We start from the raw sequence: 18,826 nt of genomic DNA, 5'->3' as shown, positions 1-18,826 counted from the left end.
TACAAATTACTATTCCCACTCCAGTGAGTGTAACTGTAGGGAAAGTGCTGGATTGCAGAGAAACAAAAATTACTAATAACATCTAAACAATAGAAAAAATTTCCAAAAATCATAAAATTTAACAAACAATAATAAACAAATATACATTTTAAAATATTAAACATATCAAAAGGACACCTATTATAATATTAATTAATATAATAAAACGCTAATAACATTATATAAGATAAATTAATAAATAGATTTAAAAACAATAATTATTTACAAGGAGCACATATTAACAGACAAAAAATTATGTAAAACATAAATGTTTTATTTTATTTCCTACCCTATAGCACCACACCAATAAAAAACACTTAAAACGTTGTATTTCAATTTACTTCCATAACTAACATAATTAATAATCAATTAAAATAATATTATTAATGAAACAAATACTACAATTTCATTGAATACAAATCCTTTAACACTAAAATATACACAACACACATCTAAAACTAATTACAAAATTATCATATTTATTTTTAATTAATAAATTTAAATTAATTAACAACTAATTATCATTTTATCAATTAAAAATACATTACTTCCCACCCTTCCCACCTATACACACCACAACACACACCTAAAATTAATTACACAATTACCATAAATAATTTCTAATTAATTAATTTAAATTAATTAACGACTAATTGTTAATTCAATTAAAAATAAATTACTTCCTTCCCTTCCCACCGTTTACACCTATAAACACCACAACACACACCTAAAATGAATTACACAATTACCATCACTAATTACTAATTAATGAATTAAAATTTTATTAACAACTAATTATTGAATCATCAAATAAAAATATATTACTTCCCACCTTTCCCACTATTTACACCTATACATACCACAACACACCTCCAATTCCTTACACAATTACCATAATTAATTGCCAACTAATTAATTAATTAACAATTATTAGCAACACATTATTAATGTATTCATAAAAAATCTTTTCCACATTTAACACTATAACATCTCAATTAAACAAATATTAATAAATAAAAAAGAATCGATAAATTGAATATAATTAAATTGCTTCCCACCCTACTTCCCTGTAGACCCACAACCTGCTACAGTACTAAAAACACAAAATTCAAATAATGCTTTTAATAACTACTAAAGTTTTAACACATATAATAAAAATACAAACAATTCTTCTACAAAAAAACAGACATCACATACATATATAATATATACTAAAATACACAACAATAATAAAAAAATCGATATTTTTAACAATCGATATTAAACACTTCGATATTTTAAACATCGATATTACTTACCTAAAATCGATATTCTTGACCACAATATTTTTTCTGACGATATTTCTGACCCACAAATTTTTTACCTTGTTATTTGTGCAAGTCGATATTTTTACATTGATATTCTGTCTGCACCAGCCAAGGACATAGCTTGTCCAGTAAAACTTTGGGGCAAACCCAACAAAGAGCCAGATGTACAAAGCTTTCTTTAGGTTGCAAACCCCCTGATTCCTAGTATCAGACCGTTTGTAACAGGAGAAAAGCATTTTCCTATGTAGCAAACCCTATTTTGCGATTTGGTAATTAGGAAGGTGTGTGTTAAGGGCATCCCTTCCTAATAGCGACTCACAGTGGCACGTATGGATGTTTCGCAACTGAAACGCGGTTGCAAAACATTTGCTTTTTCCCATCAATATTCACTGTGGATGTCACCCATTCGCAAGCTGGAAGGGGTCTGCAAAGGACCCCTTACCCTTTGTGAATGGTTGTAAGAACGTTTTTTTGAGAGCAGGCCTACTCTTAAAAAATTATAAGGAAATATTTCATTTTTCTTTTTGAAACGCATCATGTTTTCCTTAAAGGAATATTTTAACAAAAAAGTTGCTTTATTTAAAAACAAACACAGACATGGCTGTCTGCTGTCCCAAGTAGCCCACCATTCCTGTGTGCTTAGCGATTCCCAATGGGTCGTAAATTGCGACCTTGCTCATGAATGTTAATGAGTTAGGTCAATTGCGACCAACTGTGAATCGTTAACAGTGTAAAACACACTGTTGTACATAGCTCTTCGCGATTTACCAATAGCGAATTGCAAACATTTTCTATTAGGAAATCGCATCTCAAATCTGCATACATCTGGCTCTAAGATCCTAATTAGCATAGGGCACAAAGTACATTTTTCTCAGAAACCTCACGCAAGCACATCACCAACCACATATTATCTATGCAGAGGGATGACAATGGAGTGGAAATAACGGCAATACCCATAGAAATTACCACAATGTCAGACCTGAAGCTGAAGACCTGGCTGTTCGAGCAGTAGCGGCACCCCCCCCCCCCCAGCGCCTTGAGACCCTACGGGTATGTAGCGCGCTTTATAAGTGTCAATGATTGATTGATTGATTGACCTATTAAGACAGTGTGATCTGAATTAATGTGAAATCATAGCACCAAATTAAACCAAAGTGCAAAACAGGAGTAAGTGGAATACTGCATGATATTCCTATGAACAACCAATAATTTCTTTAAAATTGCACATTTTGTGCAACTAACTGAATGGTGGCCTTTGTGTATTGAATTTTGACTGGAAATTGTACATTGTGTACTATTTATACGCAAGAAATCAATGCCTCCATGCTTGGCATTGCTGCAAAACTTTTTTAGTATGGTGGTGCACTCTCTTTCTCTATTCGCACAGTGTTTTGCTGCAGATTTGACCTGTGTTGTTTGCTTGACGTTAAGTAAATGTGGCCCAAGAGGTTGTGCAATGAGCAGGAGGTGAGCAGCTTAAGAAGCTGGGAACGTAGAAGGTTGTGCAGTGTTAGAGGGAAAAGTGACAGTATGAAAAGTATACCAAGATTCCAGAAGCATTTCAAGTACTGAGAATCGAGATATGTGTATATTATAAAAAAAAAGGTTAATCGCTACCAACTGCAATGTAGAGGTAGGTAAAACATCAATCAGATTACAGGATTCTTTCCTCCACCACTGTCAGCGCATTTCCGTTACAGAGCACAAAAACCCAGCAACTTTGTAAATAGTGACAAATGTGCATGTTTGATGGTGTTCAGCAAACTCTTTCCCACTTTGTGAAAGGTTGGAGATTTACTCCTGTCAAAGGCAGATTTGTCTATTTTCTATGAATCAGTCCCACCCGATATGAGGAGCAGGTGGTGGTGGTTAGCTTCATATCTAGAACATTAGATCTATCAGGCCTTAACATGTACTGTTTCCTTTGTGTTTCCCTGTCCTGCTAAGTGTGGTGTAGGTGTGGGAGCGGCTTGATAGTTTGGAATACATTCAATGCTGCTAGTGACAAGTGACATCTAACACTGCCTTTCTCTGAGAAATTGGGTATTTGATTGGGGGTGGGGGGGTGAAGACCTTCCTCAAGCAATTACCACAATCCCTGGCATGGTGAACCACAAAAGTCACTAAATTAACCTGTGCTTAACCCTTTAGTAGCTTGGCACGAAAGGATTCAGGCTTAATTTACAGGCAATGTGTAAAGTATTTATGCAGCAAGCAAACAGTAAAAAAGTGACGATACAACCTCACGAAAAATCACACACCAATTTATAAAAACAGATTAAAATGTAATAAATAAAATGAGACCAAAGTGACAAAAATCTAATCTGTAGAACCGGAGACAGGCAACTTCAAAGAAATAGGTGAGTATAGTCCCTAAAAGCACCAAGTGCAACTCATGATTATTTGGTTGTGCTGGACCGGGGTAAGTCAGAAGTTCAGGCCACTGCGATGGAGCTTGGCCCAGATACAGGGGCCAGTTTAGTCCCGCTGAAAAAGTTACCTTTTTATATTTCATAGTATAGTGTCCAGTCTCCGGTGGAGAAAGTTGCAAGGGGCAGGTAGAGTTCATAGATGGTCGTCACTGTAGCCGAAAAGCAGGCTGGACTTGAAGGACGGTCGTCGCTCGAGTGTGAAGATCCTATTGGTTGTTGTGAATGGCTGTTGCTGGAGCTTCAAGTTGTCAGTCACAGAGGGCTGTCAATGCTGTAGTGCAAAGTCCAGATCACACATAGCCCGATGACGCTGGCGGTCCACCAGAGCTTCACATTGGCGGTCATCACGGGTGGTGAGATCTCGGTACAAAAGGGTCTCTTTGCAGTTGCAAAGAGCCCAAAACTTCAGGACTTCTATTTTCTTCACAAGACTAGCTCAGCTGATGCCGCCAAATGTTCAGGACCTGGGGATGCACCTCTTGGGGATCAGGAACTCACTCCGGCGCAGTAGTCAGCAGGGCTCAGGCAAGTCTAGGAGCTGTTCCAGGCAGGTCCAGTGCAGCAGGTCAGACCAACCATCACATTTAGATACCAAAAATGACATCCCCACCCACTTCCAAGCAGCAGTTATCACTTACTAAATATAACAAGGTAACTCATTGATTTCCTATGGGGGAGGTAAGCATTGCAGTCATCTGCAACAAATGTAAGAGTTTCTTACTACCAGGATATTTTAAACATAAAAGTACATGTCCAACTTTTTAAATACAATGCTGCCTTATGGGTTGTTAATGGCATACTACAGGGGTGAATTATATGTATTAAAAATAAAGGTTTAGTCCTGGTAGATGGTTGTTTTTGCTAGGTCTAAATGGCAGATTAAAACTGCACCCAGTCTGCAATGGCAGGCCTGAGACATATTTTAAAAGGGCTACTTATGGTGGTGGCACAAGAGATGCTGCTGGCCCACCAGTAAAATGTAATTTATAGGCTCTGGATACAAGTTGTACGACTTTACTAGGGACTTATAAGTATATTAAATGTGGGAATTAGGCGTTGGACAATTTTACCATGTGTAGAGAGAGCGCTGGCTAGCAGTGGAAAAGTGCACAGAGTCCTAAAAGTCAACAAAAAAGGGTTCAGAAACTAGAGGAGGTGAAGGGAAAAACACTGGGGGTGACCCTGCAGAGGGCCATATCTAACACTTTCCGACTGGAAGTCACTGCACCAAACTACCAAGTACAAAATGCATTTATTAGGGAGGTGTCACACACCAAACACCCACCCTGAAGCTACACTCTTTGTACAGCAATGCAGTCTCACAATAAAACTGTTATTATAGGATTTAATATTGGTATTTTGTACTGTCACTGTGAAAATGTTTTCAGCACCACAGTCCAATTGAACTGTGGGGGTGTTTGTTTGTCTGCCTACTGTACAGAAATACCTTTAGCAATCACCTTAGGTGGCAGAACAGCTCAAATGGTGTGTACAATTGCATTATTAAAAACATTTCACAAAATATATCTCTACATCCTAGCTCATTTAGGGCTTCTATTTAGTGCTTCCTGGACCAAGATCCGCCCACCTACATTCAGGCCAACAATTATAAGGCAGGTCAAAGAAGGAGATACTGCCAGTCAGTTGGTAGCATCCCTCCTTTCAATTCCACCAGTAGCCCATCGTGCTTTCCCCCTTGTCTCAATGGGATGGTGGTACTTATCAGACAATTGTTACATGGCTAGAGGGAGAGAGAGAACGACATTTGGGAGGTGATGGTGTCAGCCAGGTATGAGCTGGAGGTAGCTTGTCCCTCTTCCTAAGGCTGAGGGAACCTCCGTCGTTAACACTTAGGCAGTCCCATGCTGTTACTGGACCCATGCATGCGGTACTGGAGTGGCAATTTTCTTTTCATGGTGGGTATTTGTGCTCCTCAGAGGACATTATTCTAAATATTACAGTAGCTCATCACCATGGGGAATCCATGGGATGCTCCTGCATTTTTAAACATTCTTGGCAGTATGAGAGGAATCTTGCAATACCCTCAGGCCCCAAGGCCGCATGCAGCTACAATGTGGTGTCACTAGAAGTGGGTTCCATTGTACAGCAGCCTAGGGCACCCAAGCAGAACAGGACATTGATGTGATGAATATACCACCATGCTGATGTCCACCACCACCCCTCATTAGCATGATAAACTCTGGCATCATCCTTAATTGAGTCAACAAATCAACGGCAGCCATGATGGAGAATGGTACCCTGAGGCAGATTTTTTTTAAATGGGTGGAACTGATGTCACCAACCAGGTACAAATGAGGGTCTGTGTGTGAAATGTGTAACACTTTGACAGAAAGAGTTAGTACTTGTCTGAAGGGTGGGCCTCAACAAAGTAGCCGGCGAAGGGGCAGTAGATGCGGGGACTCAGGTCGTTCACAAGCTGCGCCTTATAATTCAGCAGTTTCTTCCTTTCAGTTTTGATGAATTGGGCCTTCCAGTTCTCTGAAAAATCAAAAGCACACCAATTTAGCATTTTTTTGTTGCAATAATGATATATAGATATTTTTTCAAGTTGTAAACCCATTTACAGTAAGTCCAATATTGATTTCATGCCAAATAAAATTATAAGAAAGTTAATGCAGCCGTGCAAAATCAACAAATTCACCCAAAAATTCTCAAACAAATTGCAAGTAATAATTAATGACTCAGCGTTAAAAGCATCATTGTTGTTGTAAGGGGGCTACCAAACATTTAAGGTGAGTATTTACATAAAGCATTTGCAACACATGCTTGGATTGGGTGTCAGTTACAATGCTTGTAAATCAATATAAAGCCACAGCTCATTCACTTGGTTAGGCATCACATTGAGTGAGACATTATTTTTTCGTTAAACTTTGTGAATAGAGCGCAAATGATTATGTAATGTTATGGTATGTTTATGTGAAATGTTCTACAGGTCCAGTGATGTTATTTGTTTACCTATACGATCCACCAATATTCTTATACTGTATTATCCCTTTCTATAAGGCGACAGGGACACACATGTGTTCCCTTTCATCCCAGGTCTTTTGGGAGTATCCCTGTTGCTTATGCAGGTCCAGGAATTCCACAAACATTTCAACCAACTTTCATAGGCCCTGATTTTGAGTTGGACAGACAGGGTACTCCACCAAAAACATGAAGGGGTACCCTACCTGTCATATCCTCGATCTGCCCATTCAATTATGATTTGGTCAAACCGTCAGTTTTCTGACGTGGTGCTATCTTTGGCTCTGTTTCCGGAAAACGTACTCCGATGGCCTGATGGAGTAAAACCTGTTGGAGTAGGAGCATCCAACCACCAACACTATTTAGAGTAGATGGAGTGATGCCCTTTTTTGTCGCTGCCAGGTTGTCACTAACAAAAAATAAATCCACCCCCACACCCTGGGGTTAAACTCCAAGGGTATGTGGGCCATTAGGCTTTTAATCTTTTTCAGAGGGAAACACTTGCTTTGGAAGTTTGTTTCTTGAAAACAAGATTTTGGTGCACAACTATCAGAAAAATGGTGAATGCACACCAAACTTCTTGTGCTTTACAGGAGCCACTGTGGCCCCTTTAAAGGAACAGAGATTCCTATTCCCCCTGCAGATACCTCTAGATCACTGCCATGTCTTAAAACCGGCCCTGACTCTTTCAGATTTGAAGATATCTACAAGTTGTGTCACTGTTTCTGCTTTGTAGATGAAAAGGAGCAGTAAACTTTGCACATTGAACTGTGTTATGTGCCCCCCACCTATACCAAAAGGGGGACAACTTTAAGACAAGGAATAGGGTATTAAATATTTACACAAATAAACTAACTCAACATTGTTTCTTACACATCTGGTGCCATATTTTGTATTAGGGCGCACTTTCCCTGTTTGCGCCTAGTGCTCCTTAAAACTGGTGTGACAGGCGCAAACAAAGAAAGTGCGCCCTATTACTTAGAATACGCTGCGCCCAGGGCAGCTGCGAACTTGTGCTTCCCTAGGGGTAAAGCATTCAAGTGAAATGCAGAGCGGCTTTTAAGCAGCCACTCTGTGTTTCACTGTGGAGGCGGCAACCCGCCTGCACTTTCAAGGGGGATTAGTGATCCCCTTCCAGGTAGGTGCAGTCAGTGACTGCACCTGCCTGCAAGGAGAGATCTGGGGGTCCATAGGACCCCCTTTACCCTCTGCAGAGGGCTGCTTTCAGGGGGCGCACTGTCAGTGTGGCTCCTGACAGCTTCTTTGCCTCTGCACCTGCATCTGTAATAAGGCGTGGGCACAGAGGCAATGGGGTTCCCTCATTTGCATGGGGTACGCCCCCATGTAAATGAGGGAACGCTCCCTGAAGATAGCATCGGCGCTTTATGTGCACCTGCACAATCGGTATTGCAGAAGCATCTGTGGCCCCTTCTGTAATGCCTAAGTTCCCCAAGTGTGCACAAAGCAGGCAGAAATGCCTTTTGCGCCCCTGGGCACTCTCTGTAATACAGCCCTGGTAATCACCACTCATTTAGTGATGTTATGTTATGCAGATTTATAGAGCGCACTATCATATCGAAGGTTATCCTGGCGTTGAACTGGTCTGAGTCTAGCCAAACCTAGGGTCTAGTGGGACTACTTGAAAAGCCAGTTCTTCAACTTCTTGCAGAATTAAATAATTGAGGCGGAGGCTTTTATGTGTTGAGGCAGGTCGTCGCACACTTTAAGAGCAATGAAGGAGAAGGCTCGACTGCCGGACCTTTTTTTCCATATGCGTGGGATGTGTGCAAGTAGGAGTCCGAACAAACTGAGGTGTCTGGAAGGTTTGTGAAAGCAGTTGTGATTGTTGAGGTATGTTGAGCTAGTGTTATGTAATGCCTTGAAGGTGTGGGTGAGATGTTTGAATTGTGCTCGTTTGTGCATGAGGAGCCAGCAGAGCTCCTTTAGGTGTGGGGCGATGTGAGTTCAGCATGGGAGGTTCAGAGTGATTCTGCCCAATGTGTTCTGGAGAGTTTTTTGTTGACTCCGGCATAGAGGGTATTCCAGAAGTCCAGCTTGCCCGTGTCAAGTGTGTGTGTGGTCGTTTTACAGATGCTGATTGGGACCTATTTGAAAAGCTTCCTCAGCATATTCAGGGTATGTAAGCATATGGCGGTGACGTCATTGACTTGGGTTGTCAAGTTGAGTTTGCGGTCAGTGATGATTCTGAGGTTCTTAGCATGAGTGGTGGGGGTGGGTGTCAGTCTTAGCTCTGTTGGCCACTAGGTGAAGACCTACAGTGAAGTGCTCTTTCCGAAGTTCACAATTTTGGTCTTGTCAAGTGTTCATCTTCAGGCAGTTGGCCTACATCCTGTGGTTGAATTCAGTCATGTAGGCATTGAACTTGATACAGGTACTAGGTGTATTGTTCATGACAGAGAGAATAAGCTATGTGTAATCGAAAACATCGATGTTGTGAGTGCCGATAATGCTGCTAGAGGGATCATGAATGGTTTAAGAGAGTCGGGCTGAGGGCGGATGCTTGTGGAACTCTGCAGATGAGGTCACTGCCAGGTCAACTGACTGGGTCCTTCCGGTCAGGGAGGAGCGGATCCATCAGAGTACATGTCCTTGGATTCCAATGTCGTGTAGGCATTGGATAAGGATGGGGTTGGAGAGCATGTCAAATGCATGAGACTAGACCAGGAGGGCGTGGGCCACCATTTCTCCTCCATCCTGAGTCATGCAGATGTAATCTGTGGCAGTGATGAGAGCAGCTTTCTTGCTTTGGTAGGGTCTGAAATCAGACTGAGTGGTGTTGAGGAGTTGAATGAGTCATTCAGTGAGGCATCTGCTGACGATTTTCTTTAGGAACTCGGCCGAGAATGGTAGAAGGGAGACAGGTCTGTAATTGCCGAGCATTGAAGGGTCTGCAGATGGTTTATTCAGCAATAGGAGTAGAGTTGCATGATTCAAAGAATCTGATGATACCTGTTTCTTCTGGGGTGATAAAGGGCCATGTGGTTTGCACTGGCTTTTTGGATAAGATTGATAGGCATTTGGCAAGGCCTTTCGGGTCCAGTTGTGGGCTGAAGTTGCTATAAAGGGCGCGGATTTTGGTGATGAAGAATTGAGAGAGATTGTTGCAGAGATCCTGAGAGGGGGTGATGAAGTTAGAGGTGGCCGCTGGTGTGGTGAAATCCTTCACAACGGAAAAGATGTATTTGCTTCTGTTGGTGCTCGCATCAATGATGTCCGCCATAGTGGCATGTTTGGTGGCTGGATCATTTGGGAGTAGCTTCTCAAGGTGGATTTGAACGTGCTCCTGTCTGTGTGTGATCACAGTTTAATGATCTATTAATAAAAGAAAGTATTAATTAATGCTGAATGCAGGGCGATGTGACGAAGAGGATGTGTGGAATTCTCAAACCGTTCTCTGTCTACCTGCCACCAAATTGCTTCTGGGGCTGATTCCGACGGTCTGAAAAATCAGCCTACACCACCAGGGACACCATGGAGCTGGGCAAGGTGCTGAAACAGAGTGTGGGACCAGCTGTTCCCCCTGCAGATGGTTCCTGATGTGACAGAGGCGGGCTGTATGACTGACACAGAGCGGTCCATAGACAAAGGCAGGCCCAGAGTCAGGCAATCAATGGCCGGGTGTGGGGCTCACCCAGACGGCAAAACGCCTCGTGGAGAGACAGCAGCGGCACTACAGGAGCACAGAAGGGGCTGATCGTGGTGAGCTGTCCAGTGGTGGTCTTCAGGCCTAGGACTGCACCAACAGTGGAGTAATCGCCTGGACACCTTAGACTGCATGAGAGCGGCCCTTTATTAGCTGCCGGCCTCTTCTGCTGCATCTGCTGCACAGCCTGGCTGATCACTGTGAATAATCCAGAGCCTTGCAGGGCACTGGGGGCCTTCTGACTGATATCGTGGCCCTGCAGGTTAGGTGATGTCTAGGTGGAGAGCAGGCCTTCAGGATGCCATTGCTGAGGACAACACCATGTGGAAGAACATCCACCGACCCCCGCCCAGCTCCACTCTTCTGTATGGCTCCTGTGCACCCCCGGATACCATAGATCGTAGGATATTGCCCTCCACTGGCTGTAGCCCAGACCACACCAGTGAGTCGCCCAATAAGACTTGCACAGCGGCCCTGTGTCGCACTGTGATTAGCTGATGGGGAGCTGGTTGGGGGGTCAGCATCCTGGGTCCTGACCCTCTGTGAGAGCCCCCTGACACACCTCTCTGGCATTCGCTGTGGCCCGAGGTGCCCCTGAGGGACATCAATATCCCAGCTGCTGGGCTGGGGTGGGATATCTAGAGGCCAAGCCGCCAAGGGGAGATCAGGCCATGACAGTGGTGCACGGTAAGAAATACCTCATTCTCAAAGACAAGCTATCCCATCCTGCTTCTGCACATCACAATGATGGAGTTTCTACCTGGCTCTGACCCTGAAGAGGACACACTACCCACACACTCCTTTATGGAATCGATGTTCTCCTCACTGTGGGTGATCTCTAAGCCCTCAAAGAAGACCTTTCCCGTGATATTTGAAAAGTGCCACAGCCACAGGGCGAGTAGCAGGCACAACTTAAGCGGGAGGCTCTCGACCTGCAGGAGCAGAAACCACTCCCACATGAATAACACATGCATAAGGGGGTCGCACCTTTGGGTGAACGGCTTGGATATAGCGGATTACATTCAGGCACTCTTTTGCCACATCCTGGGTGTAGTTGAGGAGACAAAATGCAGGTTTGGGACAGACAGGCAGAGATGGAGCACACCCTCTGGGCATCCTAACCTGCATACATGACTTCCTTCCCAAGAAGAACTTCATGCGTGCTGCAAGGGATGCTCATCCAGTGCTTTTTGAGGGACATAAACTGAGACTCTACCGCAACCTCTCAGCAATGCAGAGGGTTCCACCAGATCAGGTGAGAAGACGGGTGACTTAAAGCTTTGGCCTCCTGTTTTGCATCATCTTTCACCAGCACACCTTGGATTTGGAGGCAGTTGGTGGGCGCAAAATAGGACCGAATGTGCCCTCCTCCACCTCCAGCACAAATCCTACACCAAAAGGGATAGATGCACAGAGAGTCAAGGCACACAGCAACCCATCTGGCTCCAAAGTTACGGAAGACTTCGACATTGCAACCTCCTTTAGATATTATTATAAGGCCCTCTATGACGCCCAAGATCTCAGGGTCGCAGACGGCCCAGAATACCTTCAAATCACACACAACTCAAAGTTGACTGCCTCGCAAGCTGAAGCATTAGATAAAACTATCAGCTAAGAGGAAGTTATATTTACTATTGCTCGCCTGCAGACATTCAAATCTCCCGGTCCTGGCGGCTTCACCTCCTTATTTTATAAATTCTTCTGGCATCTGGCACACTCACAAGGTTGTTTAACTCTCTTTCTGATGTGGTGACCTCATCTATGCTTCAGGCGCTCATAACAGTCCTCCTGAAACAGGGCAAGGACACTCACAATGCAGCTGTTACCTCCCCGTTTCCATGGTAAACATCAACACAACACTGTTCACAGGTATCTTAGCAGCACACATTAATCCTCTAATGCTGTCCTTAATATACCCAGACCAAGCAGGCTTCGTTCCTCACCAGCAATGTGGGGTTAACACTAAGAGAGCATTTCACATTCTCAATAAGGCCAAACATTTTAGGCGGAAGATGATGCTTTTGGTGGTCTACACGGAGAAGGCCTTCGACGGAGTGCATTGGCCTTATACACTCACCACCCTACAACACTTTGCCTTTGGGCACAGATTCTACAGCTGAGTACAAAGCGTCTATGGTGCACCACAGGCATCAGTGAGGGTCATCGGATCGGATCTCTACTCTATTCACAGGGGAACTTGTCAGGGTTGCCAACTGTCCTCACTACTGCGTGCTCTCTACATGGAACCAATGGCTAGGCTGCATCGCTGCACTGAAAATGACAATAGTTCCTAGGGCCCTTTATCTAATCCAGGCACTCCTGCGTACGCCCCCACAGGGCACCCTCAAAACCAAACAGGCGGGGATCTTGCACTTTGTATTGAATGGTCGTCACCCTTGCTAGCTTCTCGTCCCATGGCGGAGGGTAGTCTGGGAATCCCCAACCTGATTTGATATTATCAGGCCATACAGCTTTTCTTTCTCATGGAAATGCACCGGAGAGAAATGGAGAAACACTGGTGTTCTATGGACCATGCGATAGTTGGGCTACATGTGTGGAAGACTTCATGGGCTCCTCTTAAAACACATGGTGACAAGGAATGGACTGATGACTTTTCCGTCCCCAATGCCCCCCTATTGGACAAATTGCATTTCACCCTGGGTGTACACCCCACAGTATTTGCTATCTGACAGCAAGCGGGGTACAAATCGGTAGGGCATCTCTTCAATGAGGATGGGATCATCCCATTTGATGGACAGAGGGCAGTCTATGGCATCCCAGAGTCTGCACATCTTTGCTACCTCCAGGTTCGACATTGGGTTATGCAGCCATCCGTTCAGAGTAGTACGAAGAGGACACCTAACGCTTTTTAGAAATGGCTTATGTTGAGAAGGGGTGATAAACACCTAATACCAGAACTCTACACCCTCGTCTTGCGAGCCCCTGTGAAGGAGAAGTCCACAGCCCAGCTGAAATGGATGTCCCCACACACTTAAAGAATGGAAGGAAATATACTACAGCGTGCACCACACAGCATGCAACATCGAGAGCACCAAAAACAGCCACCAAAGTTGCCTCATATTGGTACCTCACCTCCACTAGGCTCCATAAGATGAAACCTACATGTAGCGAGTCCTGTTGGCAAAGTTGTGGATTACCAAGCACACTACTACACCTTCTGTGATCTTATCCCAAACTCACCTGGTACTGGTAGACATTTTAGTGGACATTAACACACATATGTACACACAACTACCTCTGTTTCCAGCATACACAATTCTGGGTCTATCCAACCCCTGACATACCCGTACAAATCTAGGAGGGGGCACCAGATAGGGTTAGCTTTAGAGCAGCACTGCAAGTCATTCTTGCATTTTGGGATAGCCCCACATATACAGCATGGCTACATAGATTGTGGTGGACCCTAGGCATGGAAAGCTCACCTTGGCCACGGAACATCGCTGAGAGACATTTCAGGAACTGTGGATCCCCTTCAGCCAACTAGTCTCAAAAGAGGTTATTGAATTGACCTGTCCTAAATACCTGTGAGTTCTCCGTCCTGTTACTGGCGATCTGACCTGCACTCCGAGACAAACTCTTTCGTGGATATGATAGTTAGATGGAGGGTTCACTACTCAACTAACTAGCATACACAGTGCATGGTCCAGTGCACATGGCTTTTCTCCATAAAGTGCATGTAAATGCTGGAGGGAGGGGTGGTATTGATGCTGTTTGATTGTTTTCCTGACCTTTTTGTCCAGTGTATTGCCAATTAATAAGAGCCTGGTGTATTCCGGCCATATTATAACCTGAGCAGATGACACTTTTGTTTGATGTTATCCTATACTATAAATAATAAAACAGATTTGAACCAAAAATAGGTGTTTCCAACAGGAGTGGTGATTGTCAGAAGGGTTACAAGCAATAAGAAGTTAGTTTATTTGTGTCTTGTGCCCCCATTGCCAATATGTGCTGGAGCCAATTAGCCCTGTCAACTGGATACTTGATCTATGACTTTCGTCTGGCTATCACCCAAATCCATAATGTTCACCTGAGAGGAAAATCCAAGGCATAGTGAGTACTGAGATCTTTGAAAACGTCTAAAACCCCCAACAATTACTCAATGTCCCAAAGAATCATAGACCTGCGTTATTTGAATTACAGCACCCTACCACATACTCCCTAAAAAAACTACCTAACAATGTTTCTTAGACCCAGAAAGAGTTGTTATATTCTGGTTTATTTTAGTGTTCTTTAGTTTACCGTCCTTTATGTAAATAAATATCTGTTCTTTTGTGTCTGATCACTGTATCTGAGTTATAACCCGACTAACAGCTCATGGACTAAACCTTAACTCCTCAGCCTAGGTACTCATGCGGAGTCAAGCGCACAAATGAAGGAACTTGATTATCCACTTTGGGCCTAATTTATGAGGCCCCTTGCGCTGCCGGGGCATCACTTTTTGTGACGTTCTGTAGTGCAGGAGCGTGCTCCATATTTACGAGGCATCACTAAGCCACTTTTTTTGGCTTTATGCTGCCTTCTAAATATTATTCCATTTAACACAGTTTTCTCTGTTAAAGGGGCGTGCAATGGGTGTTGCTGGGGGCGTTCCCAGTAAAACCCAAGGCTTTTGACACTGCCCCAGATTGATGAGAAATCGTAAATCCGACGCAGTGCCAAAAACTTATGGCGTAAGGGAGGCACAACGAGGAGAAATATCTTTATTTCACCTCTTTTTTCCTTTTTCTATGTGTGCTGCATTCTGCATATACTAGACCCCAGAATGGTAATGGTAAACTACAGTAGCCGCATGCATATGGTCACATAACCATGGATGCTTCCACAGAAACCACAGAAAAGGCCTAACACTCCCATATTGTTTTATGCAGAGTTTTCAGAGTCTAATACTCTGAATTAGGATTTACCTGTTTCTGCTGGAATTTTGGGTATGTATATTATTAATGCAATAGCAAGTACACGTGCTCAATAATTTCACCTGTAAGGTCATGAAAAAAAGTACCTGTAAACTTTCCACCGTTGAATGTCATTGGAAATCCAGATGCCCCACCAGCAAAATCGCTCATCATCAGGTCAACATTATGTGGAAGTTTCCCGCCATTGGGTCTCGTGCAGTCAACGGTATTAAGTATTTTATGACCTGTGGGGAATGTGAGTTTAACATTTTAGAGAAATCGGATGAAATAAGAAATGTTTAATTACTGTTTGAGGTGATGTTAGTTGTTTTGAAACTTGTTTCTATTTGGTAAGTATCCTAACCTGCAATGCAAGTATTTGTCTTTCCACTGATTAACAAAATGCAACAGCGTTCAGTATTTTTCCTTGAAAAGGGAAAACTGCCACGTACTGGAAAGTTACACAAGGTGACCATCATTTTATAACACAGTGAGCTTTTGAAATGTATTATATGAACCACCAATTTGTATGTAATCTTGTTCTAACTGGATACACTCAAGCATTAACTGATCATAAAGACATTTTAAGCAGAGGGTCAGTCGCTTCCTGAAGTTGCTTTGTGGCCACCCTTGTTCCTTGAACGTTTATTTCTTTGCTTTTAATGCACAATGGCCGTGAAGGATTACAAACAAAAGTAATTCTGTCCATCAATGTGGATTACGCTTTGTAAACGTGCACAATTTAAGGGATATTTACAATGCAAGTAATATCTAAATTTCATATAGGGAAATTAATACTAAAACAGATTCACGAACACTGCTCTCTTCTCTACTTGTATCGGAGAAACAATTATACTGTTGATCGGTAGGGGGAGGGCCACCACCAATGAAGCTCTAAGTTTCTACCTATTTAGTAGAAATAAACCCTTAAAAGAAACCTAAGTAATGCTGGGTTGGATCACTGGATCTTAGGCCTCCTGCCTTGGTCATTTATAATTGTACTTTCACACTTAGGGGCCCATTATGATCACGGGAGAATCGCCACCGCCGGGCCCATGGTGGCGATCCGCCCGCCAAATGACCCATTTTCCCCTCGCGCCATATTAGAATGGCGAGGGGCACTGCGGCGAATGCAATGACTGTCCGCCGCTGTTCCGCCGGTCGGATTGCCGGCCGGGCAGAAAAGGCACAGGTAATGGTGGCGGTGCCTTGCAGGCACCGCCATCCATATTAGGATGCATGCTTTTCCATGGTGGAGACATCGCCATGGAAAGGCATGGAACACCCAGGAGCGGCTCCTCCGCTATGGCGGAGGAGTTCCCCCCGAGGCCAGCACCCTCAAAAACCTGAAAAATAGAACAATAATAAAACAGGCTTTAAACCAGTATTATTTTTCTTCTAAGTGTGCCAAGTCTTGGAGACGGGGCAGGGGGGGACGACAGGCACTGAGGGGGGCGTCGTATGCACTTCCTTCAGTGTGCATGTGGATTTGGCTGACATACGCACTGAAGGCTGTCTCCAACCCGAGCTGCATTGGGTTGGAGACAGCAGCCACAAGCTCTCAGTCTCCCTTGGAGCACAAATCAAGAGCGCTCAGGCCAATCATAATGCTGCTCTTTCAGCAGCATCAGGATTGGCCATAGGGGATTCTGGGAGCCTGTCTGCAGAGGAGCAGAAGAACGCAATGGGCTGGCTGCAGGTAGGTTCTCTTGTTTTTTACGTGTAGTCCGTCGTTGTCCCCCACCCCCGGCTGCAGAGCCAGACCTGTAGCCCTGAAGCTTTACTTTGTGTTTGGCTGATGAAAGGGTTCATTATCCAAGGGAGAAATCATTTTTCTCACTGTTTAGTTTGACTGTCACAATAACTCCCAACGCTGTTGCAGTATATGAAAAATATCACTACCAGATACAAGTGAAAAGTAAACATGAATTGTATTTTAATCTCTAAAGGAGGTATACTGTTATATGTTAAATATATTTTTTCATAATCCTGTATTGTAATATGGAATGAGAAGCGGTAACCAGACCTTTGTATTCTACAATGATGCACGTGTCCATTTCAGGATGAACCCCGTCCATCAGAATCATGAACCTTAGATTCTTATCCACCTACAATGAAATGAGATGTCAGATGTTATTTCATTGGTGCGCTAAAATGTGACGTATCATTGTAATTGTTAAGTCAGTTAATTTAATCATTTTACACACTCAATAGAGTTGAAACACCCCTGCTCATCCTGTTACTCAGTTCTAAGTGAAGGAGAAGGCACTCTGCATGCTATGGACTGAGAGAGCAGAACCTCATGGATTATGTGATCGGGCGAACCCCCAAGCCCAAACATAACCAGGAAATGACATGTAAACTAACAGTCTGTGAACTTTTCCCTATTTCTTTACAAACTGAGTCAAGGTGACAAACGGCAATATATCCGCACAGCTGATGATATTGCATCAATCACAGGATGTGGATCAACAAGCTACTTTATCATTATTGTAGGCTTCAAGGATCATTGCTCAAGTACTTATGATTAAAGCATGTTACTTTACACCCAGGCAGGTGATGGATAGCAAATAAAGGGTGAATCATTCAAGGGTTCAGTAGGAGAAGGAAAACACATCCCAGCAATAACGCTCAAATGCTACTGCTGGAAAATTAAGGAGACAAAAGGAACAATAGAGATTACTTAGGGTTAATTCTCACCACAAGACTCAGTTCAAATACATTTCATAAAAGCCGGGACATTGAATACCCTCATATACATTGAAACATATCAGATTAGTCAGCACAAGCCATGGTAGCAATAGCACTATGACAATGCTTAAAACATAGTTTCCGTCAGGGTTACTTTAACTACATATTAGCTCTTGTAATAAAGATTGACAAAGCTATGAGAAGGACGTGTGTATGATTCCCAGTCAATTTGTCTCCGTGGTATGCATTACGGAGAATAATATCTACCTTCTGACCAAAACATGCCTTATAAAACGTACTTGAGATTAACCCTGGGCGGTGAACTCTGCTCGCGGAGTTTGTGGAGTTACCCGCACTCCGCGTCACCCGTAGCTCCCGGAGTACCTAAAAACTCTGCTCCGCATAACAGAGCCGAGTTTTTTTTCTCGCTCGCGTTCGTCAACGTCAAGTTGGGGACCGCGAGCAAGGAAAATCAACCTCCCGGCGATATGCTTCCTCGTTTGCGATCGCGTCAACATCAAGTTGGCTAGCGCGAGCGTGGAAAATAAACATCCTGGCGAGATTTCTCAACGCGGGGTGGTCAGGTTTGGCACTGCGAGTGGTCGCGTTTGCTCGCTACCGCTCGCAATGAGAAACTGCTTAATCGCATTGAGAAAGCTGCAGCTCGAGTAAAAATCTACTCGAACGGCAGAAAAGGGAAAGAAGAGACCGCTTGCGCTGTGCAAGGTGCTGTTCGCAATAATTGCACAGTGCCGACAAGCATCCACACTATGCAAACACCATGAAGAGCGT

General features: G+C 43.6%; 1 protein-coding gene across 2 annotated transcripts in view; it reads right to left on the bottom strand.

Annotated features, from left to right (window-relative positions):
• LOC147722684 (cytidine monophosphate-N-acetylneuraminic acid hydroxylase-like) overlaps positions 1 to 18,826 on the bottom strand; it is a 486,512-nt gene that overhangs the window by 139,889 nt on the left and 327,797 nt on the right. For both annotated transcript variants that reach the window (XM_086965175.1, XM_086965174.1), the window contains exons 7-9: positions 17,370 to 17,451; positions 15,451 to 15,588; positions 6,142 to 6,277 (exon numbers count right to left, since the gene is read on the bottom strand). In XM_086965175.1, coding sequence (XP_086821301.1) covers positions 6,142 to 6,277; positions 15,451 to 15,588; positions 17,370 to 17,451 — 356 coding nt within the window. The remainder of the gene's footprint in view (positions 1 to 6,141; positions 6,278 to 15,450; positions 15,589 to 17,369; positions 17,452 to 18,826) is intronic.

Source organism: Lissotriton vulgaris, chromosome 4_1 (assembly GCF_964263255.1).
Source record: "Lissotriton vulgaris chromosome 4_1, aLisVul1.2, whole genome shotgun sequence".
Lineage (NCBI taxonomy): Eukaryota > Metazoa > Chordata > Amphibia > Caudata > Salamandridae > Lissotriton > Lissotriton vulgaris.
The sequence above is the reverse complement of the archived record's forward strand: the minus strand, read 5'-3'. Positions and strand labels throughout refer to the sequence as shown.